This window comes from Pituophis catenifer, unplaced genomic scaffold, assembly GCF_029215685.1.
Source record: "Pituophis catenifer annectens isolate HBS135680 unplaced genomic scaffold, rPitCat1.0.hap2 SCAF_2, whole genome shotgun sequence".
NCBI lineage: Eukaryota > Metazoa > Chordata > Lepidosauria > Squamata > Colubridae > Pituophis > Pituophis catenifer.
The window spans coordinates 240,220,073-240,248,011 of NW_027256882.1; the positions used below are offsets into that span (position 1 = coordinate 240,220,073).

General features: G+C 37.7%; 1 protein-coding gene across 1 annotated transcript; it reads right to left on the reverse strand.

The window, feature by feature from the left end:
* Window positions 1–1,888: 1,888 nt before the first annotated feature.
* On the reverse strand, window positions 1,889–27,939 carry LMNB1 (lamin B1). The gene is made up of 11 exons (XM_070935689.1): window positions 27,001–27,939; window positions 18,478–18,634; window positions 15,887–16,012; window positions 15,404–15,574; window positions 11,354–11,479; window positions 10,039–10,259; window positions 7,617–7,842; window positions 6,053–6,157; window positions 5,579–5,698; window positions 4,836–4,952; window positions 1,889–2,558 (listed from the first exon to the last, which is right to left on the reverse strand). The coding sequence occupies exons 1-11, from the start codon at window positions 27,363–27,365 to the stop codon at window positions 2,517–2,519; spliced, it is 1,776 nt and encodes a 591-aa protein (XP_070791790.1). The 5' UTR covers window positions 27,366–27,939; the 3' UTR covers window positions 1,889–2,516.

Sequence of the window (27,939 nt, forward strand, 5' to 3'; positions counted from 1 at the left end):
AATAAAACGTCCACTAAATATTTTATTCAATAAAAATACATCAGAAACTAGTTTTCTGATCAGCTTTTTAAATGGTAAATGTACTATTTGCATCCTTTCCAAATGTTTCTTGTCTGTGACCACTTACATAATGAGCATTTCTTTTAATTTGCCCTTTATCTACTTTCTTGGATTTGAAATAGCACTGTTATGCCCTGAGCAAGAACAAACTCTTAAGTGTTTTTTCCCTTTCGAATCTTCAATGAACACTCTAATAGCGAGACTCCCATCTTGTGGCTGATTATAGTATTGTAACATGATAACCACAACAAAATCTTTGGCATTTGCAACTCTTAATAGTGCTTAAAACTGTTTTATCTCTGGCTGATGCTTCAATATCCTGTTTGGAAAAAATAAATGCTATAACGCTGAACATCCCTTTTCAAGTTCTGGAGGTAAACACAACTGATTCTTCAATTCTGACAGTGAAACATCTCTAGAATCAATTCCCACATTTATTTCCTCAGGCCCCTTTCCCACTTTTAAAAACTACAAAAGTCCCTAAAAAAGCTTCTGTTTGTATGGGTTATTAGTTACCAATACTTTATACATTAATAATTAAAATTGATACATCTGCTGCCCCTACTACTTCTCACAACTCTCTGAAGGGCTTTTATATTGTATTATTTTTACTTTTAAGGTGGCAATTTTGATTTTGCAGACCCCGAGGTGATCTTGGGGAATGTCCAAAAATCCTTGGACCACACTTTTGAAAAACATTGCATAAGAAAAGCTGCATCTGCAACTTGATTTCACTTTCCTTAGCATATAATAGTTTGTTGGTTCTAAAAAAATTGTTAATCAGAATATGCTTTTTTTTTCCTCACAAACATTAGATACACAAACACTAGTCAAGTAAATCAAGCAATCGCTATCATTTTCCCAGTTTCAAAACCCAAACAAAGGATGTAAGTAAGATTCAGTCAAATCTCTACATAGGGTTGTTTTCTATTCATCAACAAAACCACAATCTACAACTATATTCTTTCATATTTCTGAAGAACTGAGAAAAATAACCATTAGCAAAATTTAATAGAAATACTAGAATATAATAACAGTAGAAAATCTTTGATGGTTTTGTGAATGTGAGCAATGAGTGAATTCCCCCCCCCCCCTTTTATAATATAATTTCTTCAAAAGGTCCAGGACAGATCAACCTGCAAACAAAACAGGGTCATCAGCAAAAAGTGAGGCTCCTATGTAGCAGAGGAAATCCAATTTATGCGTAATGGGTTGAGAAGAATGGATTTCCAACATCTAGGAAGGAGATTCTGTATCTGTGAAGAATTCTGTTAGTACAATAACAATGCTGGAGCACTGATACTCATAAGACTAAAAGATTAATATGTTGTGGTTTAAAAAAAAAACCTAAACAAGAGACGTAGTTTTAAATATTCTTAATATGGGAAAAGAGCTGAGTATGGGCTTGTTAGACTTTGCGTGACCATTCAGGCTTCCAGAGTAGGAGGCCATTACCTACTCTGCAAGCCTGCCTTATGCAGGGATACAAGGTCATGATCTTTCTATCCTCTTGGAGAAAGACAGAGCAATGCCATTTTCACTGATCTGCATTGTAAGCATTACTCTCTCTCTTCTAAGCCTATTTAACTTTCCATGAATACTACTCCTGATTAAACCCTCCCATCCAGCCCTTCCCATCCCCCCAAAAAACACATTTTCTTGTGGGTTTTACAAGTAAGATGACGAATACTTTATAAAATCTAAAAACACCAATTCATCTAAGATACCCAGTTATTAAACAATTGATTTCCTCGCTAACAAACATTGATTATTCTATATTTTCTAACTAAAAATTCAACTTCCCCCCCAAAGTATTAACATGCAAGCCTTCTTAAGATAGCTTTTATTGTTAATATGACATGAAAAAGTATGCAAGTTACACTAGAATTTAAAAACACACATCACACATTAACATAAGCCCATTTCCTGATTAAATTGCTAAGTAAAACTAGTCAAATAGTTTTATAGAGTCCTTCATCCTTCTATTTATGATGTAACTAATGGACGACAATTTTCTTTACAAATATTTTGAGTAAAATTTGTGTATCTTGATTGCTAAAATACAAAAGTTTTCCATACAAAAATTTGTTGAAAGCACTTTCCTTCCCCTTCCAAAAAGCATGTAAGAATGTAAAAAGATAGAGAGTAGATGGCTAGACTAACAACCAAACCCCACACAAGTATTTTTTTTAACAAGGATATTAAAAAAGGGCCACCGTAAAAATGAGGGTTGTTTTTTTGAAAAAACAGTACATAGTTCAGTGTCAATATTTCACATTTCAAAAAGCTATATATATGATTTGACATACAAAAACCTCCATCTCTGAGAGAAAGGAAATTAAGGCCAGACACAGCTTTAAAATTCACAAAAGGAAATACAAAAATATGTTGTGCTTCCAAGAAGGTTCTCCTCTGCAGGAAGGGATTAGCATAAGTGAGGACTAGATGATTGGCATTTACATGATTGCACAGCTTCTGTTGGCTCCTCGTGGGTCTCCCTATTTTAAATATAAAAAATTGTTAAGACTGTAACTGATACATAAAACTGTAAAGTTTGATATACATTCAATATAATGAATAACCTGCCTATTTTCCCAAATTATAATACTATAAATAATAAGCATGTCTGAATCTTATTACCAATGCATTTTATGTTCTGTCACAGGAGGAAAACATGGAACAATTCAAGAGTATTAAAATTATTTGCATGAAACAATATAAATTCTGTTTGACAGCTATTATGTAAGGGGCATCTCTCCTCTCTATATTTGAACAATATCGTTGTACATACAATATCAGAAACACATGGACAACTATTTCCTTCAAAATCTTGAACAAGTCTTCATATGCAAAAGCTGAAATACAACTAAATTCTACATTGTTGCTAGAAACTATTTTTTAAACGTGGGGTTGTAGCATGGATAGAACAGTTTTGAGTCTTTGTCTAGAATAAAGCACACATTTTGTCCAGACATTGGCCTGAAATGTGGAGTGTTCCAGGCATAACAGTGTTGGAATGACTGGGAAAAGCAAGCAAGGCCACTTGATTATAGCTAAGGAAACACAAGGAAAGGAAGGTACTGCCAGGGGGGAAAGTGGTTGGACATGCTGCTCTTCAATGTATGGGCATAATGTGCAATGGCCACAAGGAGGATGGAAGAGAAATTGGTGAGAAGATCTGGAGCTGGGGGAGGGCATGTCAACTGCAGCACAGTATATGCTTGCCACTTGTAAATTCCCCAGTTGAATTCATGTATAGGGAAAGGCACTGAGAGGTTTGAGAGGCAAGGCAGCTCATAGCTCATGTGAAGACAGGAGAGGTGCATAAGTTTTTTTCTACTAGCCCTTTAAGATCCCTCCAACATTTTTATGCCAAACCCTGGAACAAACAAAATATTCCAGTTTATTAAAACATGATTATTTGCAGGTTTGCGAACCTCTGAGTCACAAGTGCTTATTTTGAATTAAAAAAAAAAAAACACTACAAAACTTGTCTATGTTGTGCACACCCCTTAAAAAAATACAAGATGGTCCCAAGACAAATTACACGTAGTGCCATGGCTGTTTACAATGGCTTGGATCTAAGAGAGCTCAGTTCTGAATTTGCTTATGGCTCTCAAAACTATTTTAATAACTATAATTTAGCACCTTTAAACCAGGCCTATGTAAACAGTGCTTAAAACATTAAAATCGTGGAGCAGGCTATGATCTAGACCAGTGATCCCCAATCTTTGTGGCCTAGCGGTCCTGCCCAGCTGGGGCAGGGAAGCAGGCTGTGGGGTAGCATGTATGCATGCCGACTCACCTATTGTGCAAGTGGAGCTGTGTGTGCACTCCAGTCTGCCTCTCACGCAGCCCGGTTCCAAATAGGCCACACGGCGAGGAGTTGGGAGTCCCTGATCTAGACCAATGTTTCCCAACCTCAGCAACTTTAAGAAATATGTCCCTGAACTCTCAGAATTTCCCATACAGAATGCTGCCTGGAGTATTCTGGAAGTTGAAATCCACTCATCTTAAATTTGCCAGAGTTGGGAAACACTGCTCTAAAATAAGTTTAGGGAAAAACTGGGACATTTCAATTCAAATTAGGAACCGGCTAAACAGAAGACTAAATGTACACTGAGGAAAACCGGAATAACTGAAAAGCATTTTGAACATAAACAAGCACAGACGTACTACTCTTCCCAGTTCATTCTCTACTACCTCATGAGCTAAAGATGGTTAATGTAGATCTGGATAGACATGGTGATATTTGCCTGGCCGTATTTCATGTGCTTATCAATCAGCCTGGTGATGGCTCCTTCGCTTGTGGCTTTACTAATGAGGATGGAGTGATAGGTCTTTCTTCCCCTACTGATCTTTCAAATGGATAATTAATAGTTCCTTCTTTACCCTGTAGATCGGGGTGTCAAACTCACGGCCCACGGGCTGGATGTGTCACGTGCTGGCCACGCCCACCCGGTTTAGTAAAAGGGAAGAAAGTCATGGTACGTCACATGACAACGACGTGAGTTTGACACCCCTGCTCTAGATTACCAACAGCCAAAAATCAGCAAAACCCTAGCAAACTTAATATCACATTATAGCTAGAACTGTCAGAAAAGTTGTTGGGATCTGTGTCTGTAGTAGATTCTTTGAATTTTATTTATTTCATTTGGGAGATATCTATGTCAGTTTGTTAAACAATTAAATGTATTCCTAGCCTGGTTTTCTGCAAAACCCCTTACATTATTCAGAAGATACAATTTTTTTAGATATTTGAAATTATAGGATACCTGCTGGTGAAATAGATCTTCCTCTTCTACAGCTTCAACTGGTTCTTCTTCTACTTCTTCCCCCTCTTCAGCTTCAAGTAAAGTTGTCTTGAAGACGGTGCTTCTCTGAGCAACTTCCTATAATAGACATTGCTGGGTTATTATACTCAAACTATTTCAGGACTTTTTAAATTATTATCTACCAGGGTGGATTTGATTTAAATCGAGTTGATTTAAATCACAATTTAAATCATGATTTAAATCACTAGTAAAAAGGCTTGATTTAAATCAACTCGATTTAAACCATAATTTTTAAAAGCAACTGTCATCTCTGCTACTCCTTTGACCCACTGTTGACTCACCGATAGTCCCAGTGTTGCAGAATATACAGCCTCATGCTACATAACTAAGCTCCATTTCATGCTGAATAAACTAAATTATTTATGTATCTTAAATAGAAAACTATTTTACGATAGATTTTTACTCCAAAAGTTTTTTATTAAAATAAATTCGATAAAAATCAAAAAAATCCGATTTAAATAAAAAAAAAATCTGATTTTTTTAAAAAAACCATTGATTTTTATCCACCCTGTTATCTACTGTAAGCATGTACTTCTGCTATAAATATATAAATCCCACTTGGAGAAGTATACTATATATTAAAAGGAAAATCACAGCCTCACTCCGCTATTCGGTCACATCCTTTTTTTAACAAAATAAATTAAATTGTATCAAGGTAATGGAGTCATATGTATCTACGTTACCTCTCCCTGAGAGTTTTTCAGAACAACTTTCACATCTTTGCCAGTGCCCCAGGAATTCTGGTTCTTCCAGATGAGGTCAGAGGGAGGACTGGCTGTTATTCCAGCATTAGCAGCCCATATCTGAGAAAAATAAAACAGATCATACAAAATTAATATATATCTGCCAGTAAGTATCTTTGCATCTCAATTTACATTTAAGGTTAAAAGACAAAATACACCAAAACTGCATGTTTTTGGATACAAATTGCCAGAAACTTTAAGCAAAATAACAGTTCAAAGACATTGACCTATAATCAATAGCAGGCTTCATTTTCTTAGGGAAAAGAGTCCGAATGACACTCATAATATAGATTAGGATTAATTTACACATATTTTAATTAGTTCTTCCATTCCACCTGGACGTTCTAGTTGTTGTCCAGATTATATTTTATTAACAAGCTACATTTTGAGTTCCACAAAGTTGATCTCACTTACTGTAACAGTCTGGCCTGCCTTCAGCACATATCTTGAGGTATACTTATAATTCACAGAAACATCTCCTATTTTTCTGATCATCTCCCAGCCTCCCATTGGTTGATCCTAAATTAAATCAGAGGACAAAAAGATCTATATTAGGCAATTACAATACATGAACATGGATAAGCCAACCCTTTAAATTTCAACCAAAATACCACAAAAATGCATCATCTGCAGATAAATCTAACTTTAAATTTTTAACCATAGTGACAGGCAGGAAACTGCAAATTTTTATGTTGCAAGTTTTAAAATTGCACAATTTTAATGCTATGATAGGCTTTAAAAAATCTGGTCTACAGCTTTGGTCTACAGATAGATACTCCAAACCAATTTTGGAGTATATTTTGGAACCTAAAATTCTTGGCTTAGCCAGGAGTACCTACAGTATATATTTCTACCCATTAAGCCATTCAGATTAATAGAATTACTGACATATACAATATATTTTGCATATACTCTATCCTTTTTAACAATCAACAAAGAATAAGTACAATAGTTTTTCTAGACTGGCAGTTTATTCATAGAAAGTTGAATTATGCAACACTATACGCTGTAGCTAAACTTTAAGAGAACCCTTTAAACTTTTGGGCTTCCAGGAACCCTTAACTTCATCTTCCAACAGTTCCCTTATCATGGGCAATGAAATAATGCTACATTTGTAGTTTCTGAAAGGCTTTAAATTCCCGTCTCTATCTTATGTCAGCCTTATCCATCCTCTAGTTCAGGGATTGCTAACCTTTTCTTGACTGAATGCTCAAAAAGTACGTGTGTGCATGTGTGCACATGCCTGAACCCCCAAAATGAAATGCGCACGCAGCCCCCCCTCGCAAGTGCCCCCCACATACACATGTGCGGCAGAGATCTGACAGATCAGCTGGCCAGCGCGCGTGCATGCAGTGAAGCTAAACTGGGGCGATGGCTTGCGTGCCCAGAGAGGTGCTGCGTGCCACCTATGGCACGTGTGCCATAGCTTTGCCATCACGGGTATAGTATAGTATATAGGATGGGTAACCTTTTCCAGACCGAGTGCCCAAAGCATACCTACCCGAACCCCCAAAATGCAATGTGCGCGCAGACCCCCGCATGCGCCCCACCCCCGCATGCAACTCTGCACATGCGTGTCGCCCCCACCCCTGCCCAGCAGAGACCCGAAGACCAGCTGGCTGGTGAGGTGTGCACACATGCGCAGCAGAGCTGAACTGGGGCAACGGCTCACGTGCCATCAGAGGGCGCTGCATGCCACCTCTGGCATGCATGCCACAGGTTTGCCATCACAGCTCTAGTTATATAAATTTCAATTCTGAAGAGTCCTTAGCCAGCATGGCAATTGCTGAGAATTAGGGAATTTGGCACATGCAGGTTGGAGAAGAATGAATTGTTTAATAAAATATGTCACCACTGGGATTATAGAACTAAAACTTTTCAGTAAACAGATTTAAAATAACCTTTCACTGGCTGAGTTTATATACACTATATAATCAAAAACAAATCAATACTATGTCTTAGCACATAATTAACATACCTGATCAGAAGTGTTCTTCAAGCGGATAAATTTCCCATCTACATCTATCTCCTCAATACAGATATTTCCAGTGGCAGAAGCTGAGTGAGAGATACTAACACTGCTACTGGCCTCCGATTCTTCTACATCAACCCTCTTCCTCTTTCCCCTCGTTGTACGAACACTACGGCTTGATGATGCCCGAGAGACAGTTACACGAGAAGATGGGCTGGGAGTAAGATTCAACCTGAGGAGACAAATTCATGAATACAGGTTTTTTTCCAACCATGTCTCCATCCATCTTGTGTTACGGGCTGGTAAAAGTTCATAGTAAGGTTTGTGAACCCAACTCATGAATAAAATAAGTCAATCAATCTATATTTAAATTAACATACAGGCTTACATTTTCCAGTACAAACAGTTTTGTTATTGTCTCCACTCCTTCCTGCATAACCAACATTATGAACTGAGGCTAGTTTTTAAGAGGTTTTAAAACAAGGGCTAGCCAAAGAATAAAGTATTAAATTGTCCTTTATTCAGCAGCATATATTTTAGATGAGTAGTAGTAGAGAGAAAAAATGCCACACATGGATTTTCTGTTGGAGATGCAAAACAAAGCAATCCGAAACTGAACTAGGAACGAAAAAGGAGTAATGAACCAGATAAACCTCAAGACTGCTAGCTCATGACAAGTAGGCTGAAAAATATGGAAAGGGCAATATTTACAACCATGCAAGTTCTTGTGTGCCCAAAACACGTCTGTGAATTGTATAGTACTTTCACACCAATACACGAGCATCATAAGCAACAGTGGTTTGGTAGTTGGATGGAAAAAAATCCAAGAATATTAGCAGATGTGGTGGCTAAGAGGACAAAAATAAGATTGGCAGCTGGTGACCTGCAAGCCATTTAGGAATTTAGGAGGAAGGGAGAGGCTGCTGAAGCCTTGTTCAATTTTTCTGATTAGTCTCCTCTAGAGTTCATTTAGATCAGGGGTGTCAAACTCAATTTCATTGAGGGCTGCATCAGAGTTGTTTGACCTCGGGGGGAGGAGGGGCGTGGCCAGCTAGACGTCACTCGTGTTTGGGGTGCCTGTGGTGGCCCAAGTGCTCTGCCAATGAAAACAGGCTCCCGAGCTCAGTTTCTGGCTGCAACGGCCTCCTGCAACCCTCTGCCAGCGAAAATGGAGCTCGCTGTGGCCCTCGCGAGCTGTTTCTGACTGCAATGGCCTCCTACAACCCTCTGCCAGAGAAAATGGAGCTTGGGAGGGCTGCATATCGCCGGCTGGTCTTTCACTGATTCCAGGGCAGCCCTGTGAGGCAGATCTAAGTACCCTGTGGGCTGGATTCGGAAAATTTCCAGAACACACTTTTCATTGTGCGTACACCCAGAGTTGCACTTTAATCCTCTTTGAACTGATTACAGTGACAAGTGCACATGCATGTGGAAATGATCTGATGTCCAGCAAATCCAAGCTAGTTTGTCCTCACATCGAGAATGTTTTGATTTCGGATTTTACACCAGCTACCATTAAGTATTTTTATTAAGTGGTTTTAACAAATACAGGTAATCCTCAATTTACCAGTGTTAATTTACTGACCATTCAGTTACAACAGCTCTGAAAAATGTGACTTATGACCATTTTTCACTCATGACCATTGCAGCATCTCTATGGCAGTGTTTCCCAAACTTGACCCTTTGAAGATGTATGGACTTCAACTCCCAGAATTCCTCAACCAGGCATACTGGCTGGGGAATTCTGGGAGTTGAAATCCATGCATCTTAAAATAGCCAAGTTGGGAAACACTACTCTATGGGGATGTGATTTATACTTGGATGCTTGACAACTGACTATTTATGACCTGTGCAGTGTCCAGGATCATGTGATCCCCTTCTGCAACCTTCTGGCAAGCAAAGTCAATGGGGAAATCAGATTCACTTAACCACCATATTAATAATTTAACAATTGCCCTGAGTCACTTAACAATGGTGGCAAGAAAAGTTGTAAAATGGAGCAAAACTCACTTAACAAATTTCTCATTTAGCAACATATATTTTCGGCTCCATTGTTGTTGTTAAGTCGAGGACTACCTGTAACTTTCCATTAGCAAAACTGCTCTTCTACCAAGAGCAATTTTTCCCAGTGATTAGAATACTTACAAAATCCAGATCAATACTATTTCAGTACTGTTGTTTATACGATATACTTCCTTACAGCAAAAGAGTTGTAGTTGGATTTTAGCTGTTTTACATATCATACATGGCTAAGCCAACAAATGTAAGAGTGATCACAGAAATCCTAGGAAAAAAATTGGCAAAGAGGATCTTTTCCATTTTGACCTCATTTGTTAAAACCATACACATATCTCTTGTCATCAAGGTCTCCCCTGATCTTCAGAGGTGGATAAGTGTTTAGTGAATAGAAAGATTAAATGATCTTTACCTTTCTTCTTCACCCTCCAACAGCTTCCTATAGGCATTGATTTCCATATCCAGAGCTAATTTTACATCTAGCAGTTGTTCATAATCATTCAACTGCTGTTGCATCTGATCTCGTATCTCTGCCATCTCTCTCTCTTTGTCAGAGAGTGTCCTGCGGAAGGTGTCCCTTTCTTTAGCCAGGATGTCCTCCAGTTCTTGCATCCTCTCTAGCCATCCTCTAGACTAAAAATTACAAACAAAACAAAAACCTCAGCAATTTAATTTCTGAGAAATATATATATATATATATATATATATATATATATATGGAAAGACGCTATTAAAAACTGAAACCGAAAGACATGAAATCATTTTATATCTGTTTTGTACATAAAATAATTACCATGAAGGAATTAATTTGTCCCTTATGCCCCCAAAAATATATTTCCACTGATACATTAAGCAATCTAACACAAAAGGAAATAAACATACATATTTCCTGTTTGGGGCAAGAATAAGCCATGCATATCACTGAATGATTACAAAACAATCTCATTTGCAGAACAATTCTTTTTAATATTCAGAATTCAGCTATTTTCCCATGCATTAACATCTTGGGTAAATACTAAATATAACACAGTACAATATAAGGATCAAGTATTCTTTACTCTAAAGCAAATTAAGTATCTTTTCCTATAAAAGCCATTTAATATATTGTACGCTGCATTACATTTTAAAATATGTACTTATTTTAAAATTTACCAAGATGATTTATACCAACTGATGCAGTTTAAAATATTCAACTTTTTGCTAGCACAATTTTATATTATTTTCCTCAAATAAAATAAGAAAAATATTTTTAAAGAAAAATAATTTGTTAAAAACATTGCTCACTCTTCTCTGATAGTACTACTTTTACACAACCAATAGTCAATCAAAAGCCAAAACAATCATTTTGATAAGGATTCCTACTGTGCAAGACATTAGAACTAAAATACAAATTAAGAATTAAAATTAAATTAACTACAAAGGAATCAGCACAATTTATTCAATGGAGAACATCCCAATTCAGATGTGTCTAACATTCACCCCAAAATGTTTGAGGATTGACTGCTGACAGACACAGTTCTATTCTGTCACCCTCTTTCTTCTCTTAAAAGCAGAAGGAAGACCAAGAAACTCCCTCATTGATATTTGCAATAAAAGCAAAATAATCCCTTGTCCTGAAAAGTAATACAGTTGAGATATACTGTCTTCCATTTTTAATTGTCAGAGAGAAATACAAATCTATCTAGTTAGGACCTGCTAGTATTCACTTAGAATCTTAAATTCCTTACCTCTTTCTGTAAAACAGCCAGTTGGGAAGAGAGGCTATCAATGCGCATGCGACTTTCTGTAAGTTCTTCTCTTACGGTGTTAGCTGCTGAGCTACACATTTCAGAGGAGAATCTTGCGTTTTCAAGCTACAGAAAGGCACAGAGAAAGCATTCCAGTTACTTTGCCAACAAATATAGTAACAAGTACTTACTCTTAAAAAATATGTAACAGAATTAAGTTACGTAATACAGGAAACCTCTCAGGCTGGCAAGATGACAACAAATAATTTACGTAATATTTTGCTGGTGAATGATCTTCCAACCATCAAAAGTATTCAGAATACTATTTTTTTTCCGAACAACATTTTCACTATACTTATTAATTCAATATTTAATAAGCAGATATAACAGGATCTAAGATAATTGAAACAGGGTGTTAACAGTTCACTGGAAAAGGGCAGCACACTGGTGCTTAATAGTTTAAAAAAATATTCCAGTTCAGTGAAATTTCAGTTATTCAACAATTTCAGCTTGTTTGTTTAAAAAATCCAGTGCAATCACATGAAATAAGTTATCTACTGCTTTAAGAACACGCTGCGCTGTTATACTTTAGGGCTAAACATACAGGCAACAAAACATAGTAAGCATGTAATTCCTTTATCTACTAATGATTCAGCCAGGGGAAAGCAAATGTTAGCCATGCTAGGACTTACTCAACAAGAATAACATTGAATGAAACGCATTATCATGTGAAGAGCCCTTTTAGCTTCTCACACAGAATTTGGGAAACATGTAAAAGGGAGGAGGTGACCTCCAACTTCCACAGGAAGAATGGTGAACTGAAGATGGCTCTGCAAGAGAGCTGAATCAATGACCAATCTCTGTGGAAAGAAGAGAGGAATGAATCCACTCCTCAAATTCTTCTCCAGATTAAGGAGAGAATCTTCCGGTGGTTTTAGAGCTTGGGGAGCTAGGTCAGCTTTGCACAAGCTGCAATCAAGGCCTTCAAAGAGGACAGAGTTCACCCACTTTCTTTCTTACTTTCACTGTATATGGATTGCTTTCTGGATTTTAACAATCTTCAGGATACATTTTATACCCTGGTGAGTTTCTTTTAATATTCAGCTAAAGAAGTTTCATGTAAATTTAAGAACTTACAAGAAATTTTTATTTAGAAATAAGCAACAAAAGGATGATTAGGATACTGATTCTGGAAAGTTTTTAAATGTACTAACAGACCGGATTGACTGGCAATAAGATTTAGGAATTATAAGAATGTTTTCTGTGGTTTGCTTAAAATCCTATTAAAATATATGAAGATTTTGAATTTAAGTTAACAATCTTAAAATTAAATTAACAATCCTTGGTTGTTAAACAGAGGCATAGAATCAAAATCACATGTACCGCTTTATAAAGCCTTAGTAAGGCCACACCTGGAATAGTGCATCCAGTTTTGGTCACCACCTTACAAAAAGGATGTTGAGACTTTGGAAAAAGTGCAAAGAAGAGCAACTAAGATGATTAAAGGCCTTGAGTCTAAAACATATGAAGAAACGGTTGCAAGATTTGGGTTTGGCTAGTCTAGAGAAAAGAAGGACTGTGGGGGGGGGGGGGAACATGATACTAGTGTTCCAGTATTTGAGAGGTTGCCACAAAGAGGAGGGGGTCAACTTATTTTTCAAAGCACCAGGGGGCAGGACAAGAAACAATGGAGGGAAACTAATCAAGGAGAGAAGCAACCTGGAATTAAGGAGAAACTTCCTAACAGTGAGAACAATTAACCAGTGGAACAGTTTACCATCAGAAGTTGTGGGTACTTCATCACTGGAGATTTTTAAGCGACTGGACACTTATCTGAAATGGTATAGGGCAGTGATGGCTAACCTTTTTGCCATTGCGTGCCAAAAGCGGGGGGAGTGCGGGGGAGTCAAGCACACATGTGCCCACACCCATAATTCAATGCCCCCCTGCGCCCCACCCCTCTGCGCATGCCGCACACTCCCCCCCCCCGCTTTAGGCATGCGACGGCAAAAAGGTTACCGGTGGGCCCGGAAGGTCCGTTTTTTCGCCCTCCCCAGGCTCCAGAGGCTTTCTTGGAACCTGGGGAGGGCAAAAATGGCTTCCCCTAGCCTGGCTGGAAGCCCTCAGGAGGCTGGAAATGGCCTGTTTCCCAACTTCCAGTGGGCCCGGAAGGCCCAAAAATCAGCTGGCCGGCGTGCTCATGCGTGCTGGATCTGAGCTAGAGCAACACTTGTATGCCCACAGATATGGCTCCATGTGCCACCTGTGGCACGCATGCCATAGGTTCGCCATCACAGGTATAGGGTCTCCTGCTTGAGCAGGGGGTTGGACTAGTAGACCTCCAAGGTCCCTTCCAACTCAATTCTGATTGAAAAATGTAAGAAATCTTTCCTTGGGCAGATATTGTGGATTAGAGAAAAACATTGCCAGAATAGATTTGAAGACAGATTACTAGAAGCAATCAGAAAGAACTAAAGATTATGATTAAAGAAGAGCCATTAATACAAAATAGAGGAAAATATTTTAACTCAGAAGAATTCAAGGATGTTTGACAATGTACTCAGAAGTTTCTTTTTAGATTGTTTGTTATTACAAAAATGAGGTCAAAAAAGGATACAATTGAGAATCAGACTGCTTTGGACATGGGTTTAAAATTAACTGGATACAATATTGACTAAGATGGTATACAGAATTTACAAATGAAACAAGTTGATGTTATAACATATCAATAATAAAGTGCAACTTGGATGTGTAGATTTCACTCAGAACTTTGGATAATTTTGTTTTCGAATTACAAAAGAGAATGAAAAGAAATCAGTTTTTGGGACACTACTTAAAAATAATAAACTTCACAAAATGAAAAACATTTATAACATTGGCTTGATTGATTGATTGATTGAATTTATTCAACCAAGCAGCTTCTGGGACACTACTTAAAATAATAAAACTTCATAAAATTAAAAACATTTATAAGATGTGGCTTGCTTGCTTGCTTGCTTGCTTGCTTGCTTGCTTGCTTGCTTGCTTGCTTTATTTATTTATTTATTTATTTATTTATTTATTTAGTTATTTATTTAGTTAGTTAGTTAGTTTTTAATTTGATTTATATGCCGCCCTTCTCCAGAGACTCAGGGCGGCTTACAATGCGCTAAGCAATAGCCTTCATTCTTTTGTATATTTATACAAAGTCAGCTTATTGCCCCCACAACTGGGTCCTCAATTTACCTACCTTAGAAAGGATGGAAGGTTGAGTCAACCTTGAGCCTTGGCAAGATTCGAACCTGCAGTAATTGCAGGCAGCTGGTCTTAATAACCAGCTTAATAACAGGGTGCCTTAGACCACTGTACTACCAAGGCTAAAATAAATAAATACCTAAATACCTAAATACCTAAATAAATAAATAAATAAATAAATAAATACCAAAATAAATTTATTGAATTTATTCAACCAAGTTTTTAAAAAATTGTTTCTAGCAGCTTTTAATGGCCTTTTCTTGATCAGCACTAAATGATGACCTATAGATTATAGATGAGATATGGAAAGAAGAGATTTTTTTGTTGCATTTTTGGAGAAAATGGTAAGCTATGATAATGAAATTGAAGGAAAATGAAATAATAAGAACTGATTAGACCGCTAATAGATAAAGAACTAAAAATGAAGAAGATAAGGTACTCTCGAACTTTAGAATTCAAATAGATAAGTATCTGACACATAACACCCAGACTTAACAATTGCTGATAAGAAAGACAAAAAAAAAGTCTGGATAGTGTACATTGCAGTACCCGGAGAAAGCAAAATAGAAAGTGGAAAAAAATCACAAAATACAAAACCTGCAAAGATAATTAAATGACTATGCTTAAAGAAAGCAAAGGTAGTACCAACAGTAATATGTTATTTAGTACTGTAGCAGGAGCTAAGAGCACACAAAACCCGTAACAATTTTTAACAAGTCAGAATTCTAGTTTATCATTTCTACAGTCAATATATATCATCTGCATTGGAAAGTTTTCAGCTAGTCAAAAAATCTGAAAATATTCAAATGTAGGTACTTTGGCATGGTATGTTTCTTCAAGCTCCTCTTTGTAAAGTTTCACTTGCGCATCATGTTGCTCTCTCATTTCTTTCAGTGCTTGACTCAGTTTGTATTCATACTCTATCATACGCCCAGAGTCCACCTCAACAAGGCGAGTCTCATGTTTCCTTCTTGTTTCATTTATTTCCTAAGAATAAATAAATAAAGTTATATTAAAAGCATTCACTTTTTTTAAAAAAAAGTAGGAATCTTATCAGGCTGTCATATTATGTTAGGGCTGTAATACTGGGTTACAAGGTTAGGATCTTCAACTTTTCTCATGCTAGCAATCCTCCTCAAAACTACTTCTACTGGTAACAGAGGCTAGCATTATGTGCTTTGCCATGTTAATGTCAAAGATGTGCTCAAAGAGGATCTGTGAGCCACAAATATAGGTAAAATAATGGTTTATCTAACCTAACTGAAAAAATGTTTTGGTTTTAAAATCTCAACTCATTACCTCTTCATACATATTTTTTCGAAATTCCAAGTCTTCAATCAAACTTTGACAGCGGTTTTCGAGATCCACTTTCAGTAATGTTTCATCCACCAATTGTTTCTTGGCAGCTGCTAAAGCAGCTTCAAGCTTGAAAGGAATATTAAAATAAAATTATAGCACAAATTTGCGATAATACCACTACAGGAGAGAATAAAGTATCATCTGATTTAGTATTTATATAACTGACCAGTCACAGTATTCAAAACCTGCTTAGTAATATAAATATTTGAAATTTCTTTAATTTCTAAATTCTAAGTATACAACTTCTCAACTTACAACTGGTCACTTAGTGACCATATTAAGTAATGACAGACCTCCCTACGATGATGCTGTTCTGAAGTTTCGACAGCTGCATATTTCAGAGTCTCAGCAACTGGTCCGCATTTATGGCCATTTGCAGCATCCACCAATCATGCAACTGCATTTTAGGACATTTCAGTTGTAAACCTGCATTACTTCCAGTTATTTGTTCATAGACATTAAATGGTTCGCTTAGCAACTGCAGTGGGCCTTTAATGACTGCAGCAACAAACGTTGTAAAACTGGGTCAGTCACATGCATAACCTGTTTTATGACCACCACAACTTACAAATGTAATGGGTAGGCTCCATTACGGCTGAAAGTCTAGCCTATTACAGGTAGTCCTCGAGAAACAATCACAATTGAGCCCAAAATTTATGTTGCTAAGTGAAACATTTGTTAAGTAAGTTTCCCCATTTTACAACTTTTCTTTCCACAGTTATTAAGTCAATCATTGCATTTGTTAAGTTAGTCACCCACTTGTTAAGTGAATCTGGCTTCCCCATTGATTTTGCTTGCCAGAAGGCTGCAGAAGCTGATCACATGACCCCAGGACACTGCAACCGTCATAAATATGAACCAGTTGCCAAGCAGTTGAATTTTGATCATGTGACCATGGGATGCTGCAATGGTTAAGGGTAAAAAACGGTCATGTCACTTTTTTCAATGCTGTTGTAACTTTGAACAGTCACTAAATGAACTGTTCTAAGTCAAGGACTACCTGTATAGGTGACCGCCCTTCAGACAGGACAATTGTGTGAATGAGTCAGGGCTCATGTTTGGCAAGGATTTCTTTCCTCTAGTACAGTGATGGCTAACCTTTTTGCCATCGCGTGCCAGGAGAGGGGGGGGCGGGGGAGGGTCGCATGCGCACGCGTGCACAATCTCCTCCCCCCTCCCCCACCCCGCTCCTGGCACATGATGGCCTGGTAGGCCCGTTTTTCTTTCTTACCTGGTTCCAGATCCTCTCTGTGTATCTGGGAAAGGCGAAAACAGGCTTTCGCACTCCCTTGGAGGCCCTACGGAGGCTGAAAGGGCCCATTTCCCAACTCTCGGTGGGACAGGAAGTAACATTTTTTGCTGTCCCCAGCCTCCAGAACCTCTCTAGGAGTCTGTAGGAGCCTCTCTAGGAGTCTCTGGAGGCTGGGGACAGGAAAAAACGTCACTTCCTGTCCCACCGGGAGTCGGGAAATGGGCCCTTTCAGCCTCCGTAGGGCCTCCAAGGGAGTGGGAAAGGCTATTTTTGCCCTTCCCAGATACACAGAGAGGATCTGGAGCCAGGTAAGAAAGAAAAGCGGGCCTTCCCCACCCCACCCCAGGCCCTCCAGAGGCAGGAAACAGCCTGTTTCCCTAATTCTGGTGGGCTCAGAAGGGCCGAAAATCAGCTGGCCGGCGCGCGCATGCGCCCCAGAGCTGAACTGGCATGCCCACTAATATGGCTCCGCGTGCCACCTGTGGCACGCGTGCCATAGGTTCGCCATCATGGCTCTAGTATGAACAGGGACCACACCTCTAGAGCAGGGGTGTCAAACTCAAGGCCCATGGGCCAAGTCTGGGCCGTGGGATGCTTAAATCTGGCCCATGGGGCCAGCCTGGAAATATCAAAGGACCTGCCTGCAGTGCCTCTGCCAGCCAAAACCATTTTTGGCAGGAAGAGTGCTGCTGGAGGTCATGGAGACTGAAAACGAGGCACGGGTGTGTGTGTGTGTGTGGCCCCCCACACCCCGTTTTAGCTGGCAAAATGCTGCAGGTGGCTGTTCACGCCAAAAACGGGGCAGAGGGCTCCCCATCCCCCAGTGGAGGAGAACTGCAATGCTGATCCGGCCCTTAAAGAAATCCAGTTTGACACCCCTGCTCTAGAGATTTCCATTTTAAATTAAATTCAGTAAACTATGGCTATTCTAGTTTTAACTATAGTTAATTTAAAGAAACCTACTTTATTAAAATTGAGATGCAACATTTTAGCTATGATTAAACCATCAAATCTTGATATAATCCTAAGGAAAAGGCAACATATAGGCCCAAGCCTTACACACGTAACAGACTATCACTGAAAATATAAACAATTAGGAATGCACTGTATATAGTTGCTGCTACTACTTTAGTAAAACAGTTTAATAAGCAATGGCAGATTATTTTTCCAAATTATATATTGTGCAGTCATGTAGTACATATTTATACCAATTATGACATCCACTAAGAATAAGAATACAAAAACCAACTGTTTGAAAATATAACTGCTTATGACTTACCTGAGTAATCTGATCCTTTAAGTCCTCAAGCTCCCCTTCCAGACTTTTTTTATCACCAAGTGCTGTAGCAAGGGCTGCTTCTTTTGCATTTAGAGAAGCTTCAAATTCCCGAAGCTTTGCCAGAGCACAATTCAGATCAGATTCTTTTTTTGCATAGCTAAAACAAATCAGAAGTTCAGTTCAAAGATTAAGAATGTGGAAAACGAATTAAGCTATAGTTAATTTGCAACAAATTAACTTTAGGTACAGCAAAAAGTTCGGAATGAAACAGGCTTATTCTAATTAGATATATTTGATATTAAGAAACATTGTAAGGATCCAGCTGTTCCAAGAGTTGTGATGTAGCTTTTCCCCCCACACTGCTCAGGACAACACAGTAATGCAGTAATATCCCTGCTGCTATTAATGTAGATAAATTGGTTTATTTATAAGCACAATCAAGAGGGTAAAAAGGAAAAAAAGGCCAAATAAAAGATGCAGGTACCTGCTGGAAAAGTTGCTCTTTTTGCTTTAAAACTTTACAATGGGAAAAATCCAATTCATATGGGTGGGTTGCATATATGTTGTGCTTTATTTGATAAGCAGCTGTGAGTTGATGAAACTGAGATTGTACAAATCAAAAGACTACTGGAACAATTGTTTACTTGTTTTAATCATCAGTACAATATGTATATCCAATCTGGATTTGCTCTTGGGCACTAATGGGATTGTGTTTTCAGGTACAAAATATTTTAATTGGAACTAATTTTGTTCTAAACATGACAAAAAGTATGTTTGTATTTCATGTTCACCTTTTCAATAAATAAAGCTCTTCAATTACAGTGAAATCACACAAAATCTAAGAACAGCAACAAATAAGCCATGGTGGTGCAGTGGCTAGAGTGCAGTATTGCAGGCTACTTCTGCTGACTGCCTGCAATTTGGCACTCAGCCTTCCATCCTATCGAGGTGGGTAAAATAAAAACCCAGATTGTTGGGGGCAATATGCTGATTCTGTTTAGAGAGGGGTGTAAAGCACTGTAAAGTCTATTGCTAGTGGTTATTTATTTGCAGGTATGTAGATTTCATTAATATAGCAAAGTTTATCAAAACTTCAGTGTCCTGAAGATATTTAGTGTGTGCTTAATCTTATTAGGATTTTAGCAAGGAAAGAATGGAGAAGTCTTATGTTATAGCGTGTTTAAGTAGAATTATATTATAGCATCAAATGCCCCTAATTTATATTAGGTTGGTGGTTAAAATCTGCTGCCTGGTATCATTAGCCTACAAACATATTAACTACAGTCTCTTAACTTCTTGTGCAGTGCAAGCACTTTTGGTTCAAATGCTTTTAATTAAGTTAACAGAGATGTTAAACTTAAATATCACCTGCATTTTAGAGGGAAAAACTAAACTAAAATCTTGGGCAAGTATAAAACTCTACATGCCAAGTATTTCATCTATATACCCCCTTAGAACTGTGATAGAAAGATTTGCAAAACAAAGAGAAAGTTGGAGATGAATCAGGTAAACACTGATTTTATTTTATATCCTATTCCTGAAAGAATAAAGGCAAAATTGGATATATGGGAACATAAGAAAAAAATCTATCAAATACAGTAACATGAAAATTATTCAGTAAGGCAGCTTAGAATAGTTACTGGCTTTACAGCTACTAAAAAACTGGTAACAAATATTTATTAATTACACTTCTGCATGGCCCATCTCACCTAAGGGAGTGTTGTGATGGTCATAAAACAGATCATTCACATGACCGATCTGATGTTATGACTTTTTTTGCCACATCAATATATGAAAACTACAGTCATGATGAAGCAAACCAATGATTCACTGTGGCCCCATTTTGCAGAAAACAGGAAATAAAAGGCAGGACAGTGAGCTGAGGGGGCGCAGTGGTTAGAGTGCAGCACTGCAGGCTATTTCTGCTGACTGCAGTTCGGCAGTTCAAATCTCACCAGCTCAAAGACTCAGTCTTCCATCCTTCTGAGGTGAGTAAAATGACGACCCAGATTGTTGGGGGCAACATGCTGACTCTGTAAACTGCCTAAAGAGGGCTGTAAAAGCTCTATGAAGCGGTATATAAGTCTAAGTGCTATTGCTAAGTGCTATTTGGTAAAAATGTTGTAAAATGCAGTCATGTGATTGCGGGGGAGGTAAGTCAAGTACCTATTAGAAGACTTTCAAAATCTCTTCCTGTGATATATTCTATGACTACCTGTATTAGAGGAAACTGACTAATGAAAAATTCATCCTGGTCACTGAACTATTTTTATATTTACTTTTTCTTAGTATTTATTTACTATAAAGAACATAATGTATGAAGTGAAATTCCAAGAGTTTAGATCCTGAAACAGCTAACATGGAAACTTCAAACTCTAAAGGACAAAGCAGAAGCAGGAATTTCCCCCTCAAGTGGATTTTAAAAAAAGAATGTGGTGACTTCCATTTGGTTTTCCTTCCTCTATTTCTATCAAAACCTTTCCTACAGCTGGCTGATAGCCAGATAAAATCAACCCACAAAAATCTAGGTTGGTTATCAGAACCCTATACAAGAAACTGGAGATCACTGGCTACAGAATATATATATTTTTAAATGACTGTGATTTATTCTTTGTTCGGTGACTGTGAACAGCTACCTAACAACAACCTCTTCAGAAATAAATGTTCATCTCTTCCTTTCTCCATATACCTATGGCTTCTTTCTGTGGCTTGTCATATCCACAGCATAGTATTTGAACGAAATGACTAGCCACATTTTTAACACATGCATGGCTTTCTCTTAGAGTTAAACTAACTTCCACTGTTCTTCTGAGAATGGGAAAAGAAAGCTGCTAATACACAGCACACCCAAGACTTAATGCAATTAAAACAAAAATATTACCTCCTTTTGCTAAAAGTAGTTCTTGCTTAACCACCATTCATGATTACAAGAGAGTTAAATGAAGGGACTTGGCAACTCTGGACACTTGGTAACTCATCCACTCTTACAATTTGACTGACAAGCACCTGCAATCATGTGATCACCATTCATAATCTTCCCTGCTGGCTTCCCCAGAAAGTCAATAGGAAAGCAGGCAAAGGAAGTCACAAGCTGCTGCTACCTGTTGAGAAGACTCCCTCTGGTTTTTTTTTTTTTTGGGGGGGGGGGGATTTGCTGACAAAGGTGCATCCTGAAATCCAAGCAGGATTTTGGCATGGGGTGTTTGCAGCATGGGACATTTGCAGCCTACAACTGAAGGAATGTATTTAGCCTTTCTCTCCTAATGAGATATTCCACTATGTGGGACATGAAACATCTGTTTCAATTTTGCTTGTGGAACAGTTGTCCTATGCACCAAATGAATAACAGTTTATACTTGTTGAATCAATTAAGTCATTGTCTAAAGGCAATGATATATTTTAACATTATTTCATAAATATCTTTTTTAAACAATGGAACAATCTATTTTAATGGAAATGACACCCCTAAGAAGCTTGCAATCTTATTATTGAATGTTAAAATTGGACAAATTCAATGTTTATATTTGAAGTGGAATTGAAGCTAATGTTTTTGGTATTTTTTACTACTCATGTATTAATTCTAAAAGATGGGCTGGACAACTATTTTTATTAAAATATTACAGATGCCTCAGTTTATTGAAGGGCAGCTTAGTTTCCCATTGTAAAGAAAAACTGCCATTCTTGCCATTTTTTATATGATCTTGGACAATCTTGATAATACTACATAATACGTCTTTTTCCAAAACTCTAATCTTTTTTCGTCACCAAATTTGCTTTTCCTATTGTAATTTATATGCATTATATTGGTGGTTAAACAAAGGATATAAGGAACAACATATTGGAACATACAACAAACTGTTACATCATTACATTGCGTTTTATTATTCCCAATGTAATACTGAAACTAAGGCATTACATTTTCTATTTATCACTACTGGGAACAGGCATATTTTCCCATTCTCATAGAATGGAAGTTCACAAGTACTATAACTCTTAAACTTATTACCAAGCTCAACTTCCAGAAGTTTCTATTGACTCAGTGCTTACCTATGGCTATTCCCAACAAAATAACTCAATTTCCTATTATTATGCACAAGCATAATAATGTATATAACTCCATTGTCTTTTAGATGGGGAGAATTTTTTTAAAAAAAAATCCTTAATCCTATATCTGAGATCTTTGCTTCGAATTCTGTTTATTATGTTGTATTTTCTTTTTATATGTTTTCAAATATGATTTATCTTCTGGTGTTCTTGTAAGAGAAGTCAACTTTAGTAAATAAAAAAATAACTAAACAACTATGCAGTATTGCCTACAATGCTAATATGCTCATCTGTTCTCTCTCTAGACTTTCTTGTTTTACTGTATTTTAGAATCTATAAATAGAAACAATAACAATCTTGAACTTTAGAGGCTGAACATTAAAGAACAAATATTAGTTCAGTAATCATGTATTTGAAAAATTTTCGAAATTCTGACACACAGGATTAAAGAAAAAAAGATTTGACCATCCTATTTGTCACATTCATAAAGGATGTATGCAAGCATACATTCTGAAGTGGCAAATGGTAATAAACCAATTCTAACCCTTTCTTAGAATGTTTATTTAAGATAATTTCGCATGAAATTGTTATTAGTATTATAAAGACATATCAGGAACCAATGAGGAAATTTAATATATTATATAAACCTGTGAAAGTATAAACATTTACCTTATGTTATCTAAACTAAATATTTTTTTCTAACATATATTCTAAATAATATACATATAATAATACCCCTCTTTGTTAACTTCAATGGTCTAATTTTCTAAATATTACAATAATGTTCAAATATTACTGTATTGGAATAATACAAATGTATTACATGTTTTGCAACTACCGGTATACATACATACATACATACATACATACATACATACATACATACACACACACACACACACACACACACACACTTTACCCTAATTCAAATATATAAGCATTGTATTATTTATTTATCCAGCTTTCTTTACATAGTTTTACATACTATTCAAAATATAGATGCAATTCACAGGATATCAATTGCAAACCCATCAAATCCCAAAATTACATACCCAGCTCTATAACATTTGTTATACTGCTTCTTCTCTGCAAAACAAATCAACTGATCTGCAGCAGGCAGCTTGGTTACTTTTCTTCCTAAACATAGATTTTAATATCTGAGCATACCTCACTTTATAAAATACTTCATATGAAGCTATTATTAATGCTTGACAGAAACTTTCCCAAGGCAAGTACCAATCCACCTACACTCATACAAAACCAAACTTGCTGAAAAGGCAAAAATGATAAAACAGGTGTTTTGAGTATCATGACAGCAAAGCTTTGAACTCTTAATTTATAGCATATTAAAGACAGTGATTGAAAGATGTGAAATGAAAATATGCATTTATACCACATTTTCTTAGCATAGTTGTAAACTAGGGATCCAAGATGCACATCTAAAATCATTTTTGTCTGCCCTTTTGGTGGATGTAACAGATTTTATCATTCCAGTGTAAAGATGGAAAGAAAGAAAAAGTCTTCTATAACTGTAATCCTGTTAGATTTGGCCAGATAGTCTAGTTATAGTTCTAATCTATAGGTAGTACAACTGGTCGTTTAATGACCATTTAAAGTTACAATGGACATCCCCGAGCTATTTATGACCCATTTTTGGAGTTACAACAGCTGTACAACCCTCCCTGCAATCACATGATTGTATTTGGATGTTTACAAACCAGCTCACCTTTGCAGCTGTTTGCAGTGGTCCCAAGACCACTATTTGTGATCTTTTTTTTTTTTTTTGCCAATTTCCACTGAAAAACTGCCTATTGGAGTAAATTGATTCATTTAAACTACTGACAGTTGCTTAATGACAGTTGTAAAAAACCCAACAATAACTTCAAATTCAGTCACATGATACCTCAACTTGTGACCATGACTTACAACTAGGCTAAATTATAGTTGTAACTCAAAGACTATCTGCAGTCTGTTCCAAGTAGCTTAATTTCTCATGCATAACCACTTTTGAATAAGAAAGGTTAATAGTAATTAAAATTGAAGATTAAAATTAAAGGGCCTACCTAACTATATGAAAAGACACATCTATTTTCCCAGGCTACTGTCTGAGTCAGTCCTTCCTTCTCATTAGGTGGCCAAAGTATTCAAGTTTCATCTTCAGGATCTACCTGCTAGGTAACCACAAGGCTACCTGCTCCTTTTTCTAATTTTCATGATATAAACATTTTACTATGGAGAAATAACCTACTTAATAGAAAGAAGCAGAAAGTGAACACCCTGAAAAAAATCTATACAAATAATAAAGAATCAGTTAACACCAGTGCTGTGCAAAATGTTCCCTTCAAAGCCCTAGCTGAAACAGTGAGTTGCTTTGCAAAATGTGAAAATGTCCATTACTAAACAACACCTCATCAGGGCCCTTGAAGCAGCTGCTTTGATGTACAGGCAGAAAAGATGTTTCCACCTATGCCTCTGGTGAAGTGGAAGAGCTAGTCTCAAAACTTTAATAGGAGGTACCTTGGTTGTGAGTAAAGCTGCTTATCTCAAATTGAATCTGTCCAATTCTCCACAACGCAAAGCCATTTTGCAAGACTTATTAAATATACTTGGATCTCTCAAATCTGATTGATATAGTGCTATAGATAAACCAATCCTAAAATCAACTGTACTGAAGAATCTACATTAATGGCATACATTGCTAAAGTTGAAGTGCCTTCCACCTCATTCAGATTAGGATGGCAACTAAAGCATACTGTTTTACTCCAAGTTTTGCAAATATATGGGTATGCTATTACTGGTTTTTTATATTTTTGTAACCAACCATTAGGATCAGATACCATACATATTTGCAATGAATGCATAACTTATTAACATTTTTCAATCAGATGCCAACACATACTTTGGACTTTAAAACTAGGAGTGTTTGTTGATGGCAAATTATATATATTTAAATCAACAAATGAAGAAGGTACCAATTTATGAGACGTTGCCCTAGAAGCATAACATGTCAAAACTATAAATGAAATACTCTAATTTTAATGGAGTAACAAGTTATCAAAAGAAATATAGCTAACATTTAAGAACAAAAAATTGCAATATCCCAACAATTAAGAATGTAACTGCTTTCCTTAAAATTAATTTGTTTGCATTTTCACTTTCAATGATACAAGGATTCTTATTTACAAATAGGTGCATACTTATCCACTCATTTTGTTTAGCAAAGTTCAAATGAGTAGCACCACACAAGTATCTTCAGACAGACATTCCTGAACTATTGAAAATGGAAATATGAATCTTTTTTGTAAATGTGCATGATTTTAATACTTTTGACACCTATGCACAAGTTCACCAAGTTCTTTCACAGAAAATAGATCTTTAAATAGCATTCAAAAACACAGTGAGACTTTGACAGAAAGCTTTTTAATGAAACTAAATCAATCTCACAATGTGGAACACTTGATATTGTATATAGCATGGAGGTCCAGATTCCTTCATTAGTATCTCCAAATAGAGCTGGAGAAACTCCTGTTTGTAAGAACTGAAGAGCAGCTCCCAATCAGCATCAACAATATTTGCCTAGGTGGGCCAATGAAATGACTTCTACAAAATCCAATATTATAGAGTCCAATATTATCACACAATAATCATATTTAGATCCCAAGTAAATGTTGAATTTTATAGTTAATCAACTATTCCCATTCAAAATTGAATGATCAATCCAAAGATGAAAACTGATCATTCAGAAAATAAACAGTTGTAGCAGAGGGAAGAACAGAAACTTATTTTCATTCAATCAAGTAAGAATGCAGGAGCGGAAGCACATGGCCCAGATGGTAAAACTGAATTAATATACCACCAGAAAAATGAATGGGGGAAAAGAGGAGGAGGCAGTAACATTCCCTTCAAGCATTTGGTTCTCATTTGTGAATGTAGATTGGAATGTTATCTGAATTTCAAATGATTCCAAAACAAGGACTTTACAACACAGAATGATAGAAAAGCTAAATGTTGAAGTTGGAATCTTAACATAGCCTTCCATTAATATCCCGCGTATCCTGTAACATCAGATATAAAATACCCACAGACCCTCAACCAAGCTGTAGCGCTTCGCCTGTTATTTATTCATTTTCTGCCTCCATGGTCAGTGGCAACGGATGCATGGGGGGGGGGGGAAAGTGAGCAGAATGGAGATGAATGAGAGACAATTATTGGGGATAACAGAGGATGGCTTGATCGGTTACATCAAAACCCAATACCCCCCCACCCCCAAATTCCCCCTCAGGATCATGTACCCTCATGGGTGATCACGTGGCTACATTAGTGAGAAACCTAACAGAAGGGAGTCTCTAAGGGACGACAGGAAACCACATGGCTCCGGCTGAACGGTCGTCCTGCATCCCTTTAATGAACGATCTCCCGTTAAAGTTACTATGGTTTTTTTTTGGGGGGGGTAAAAAGGCCCCAAAGTCAGCCACTTACTTGCCAAGGAGCTGGTCGTGTTCAGCGCGGATCTTGCCCACCTCGATCTGCAGTTTGGCTCTCTCCCGAGCCATGTCGTCCAAAGAGCGCCTGGCATCGGCCAGCTCGGACTCATAGAGGGATTTAAGGCCGGTGAGTTCACGGCCACGCACCTCTTCCCGCTCGGTGACTTGGAGGTGGAGCGCGCTGTTCTCGATCTCCAAGCTGCGCACCTTATCGATGTAAACGGCCAGGCGGTCATTGAGATCCCGCAATTCCTCTTTCTCTTGCAGGCGGGTGATGCGGGTCGGACTAAGCGGTGTGCTAGCCGCGCTGCTCCGGGTGCGCTGCCCTATCGGTGTGGAAGCCGCCACAGCAGCCGCCATGGCGCAAACAAAGCGCGGGGAAACGAGATGAAGATAAAAGAAGGGCAAAGCGGGAAACCGGCGATGTCGGTAGGTTCGAGCCGAAGGAGGGGGCCCGAAAGTTTCTGGGGGAAAAAAAAAGGAGGGTCGGAGGACGAGGACGTCTCCCGAGCCCAGCGGAGCAAATCGGATTTAAAAGAAGAAAGGAGACTTTACAAGGAAACCCGAACCAAAAAAAAAAATTAATAATGCCCCTTGCTTCAGCTGTAGAAAAAGAGGGGGTAAAAAGTGAAGGGAAAGAAAAAACAACTCCAAGGTTTCAAATGAATGAACTGCGGAGGCGAAAGGAAGCAGCCAGGCGGGAAAAAGGAGGAAAAGGAAAGAGGAGGAGCGAAAACAAATGAGGCTTCTGCAGGTGCTGAGAGGGAAATACAGGGAGGGAAAAGGAAACGGCAGAAGGAAAAGTGCAGATGCCTCGAAGAAGACCCGCGCAGACTCCCGTTGGCGCTTGCCGTTGGAAAGAGCAAACCTAGCTACCCAACCGAGATGGTGCACAGCCTCCGGCCGCTCCTCCCGCGTAGAAAGGAACACAAAA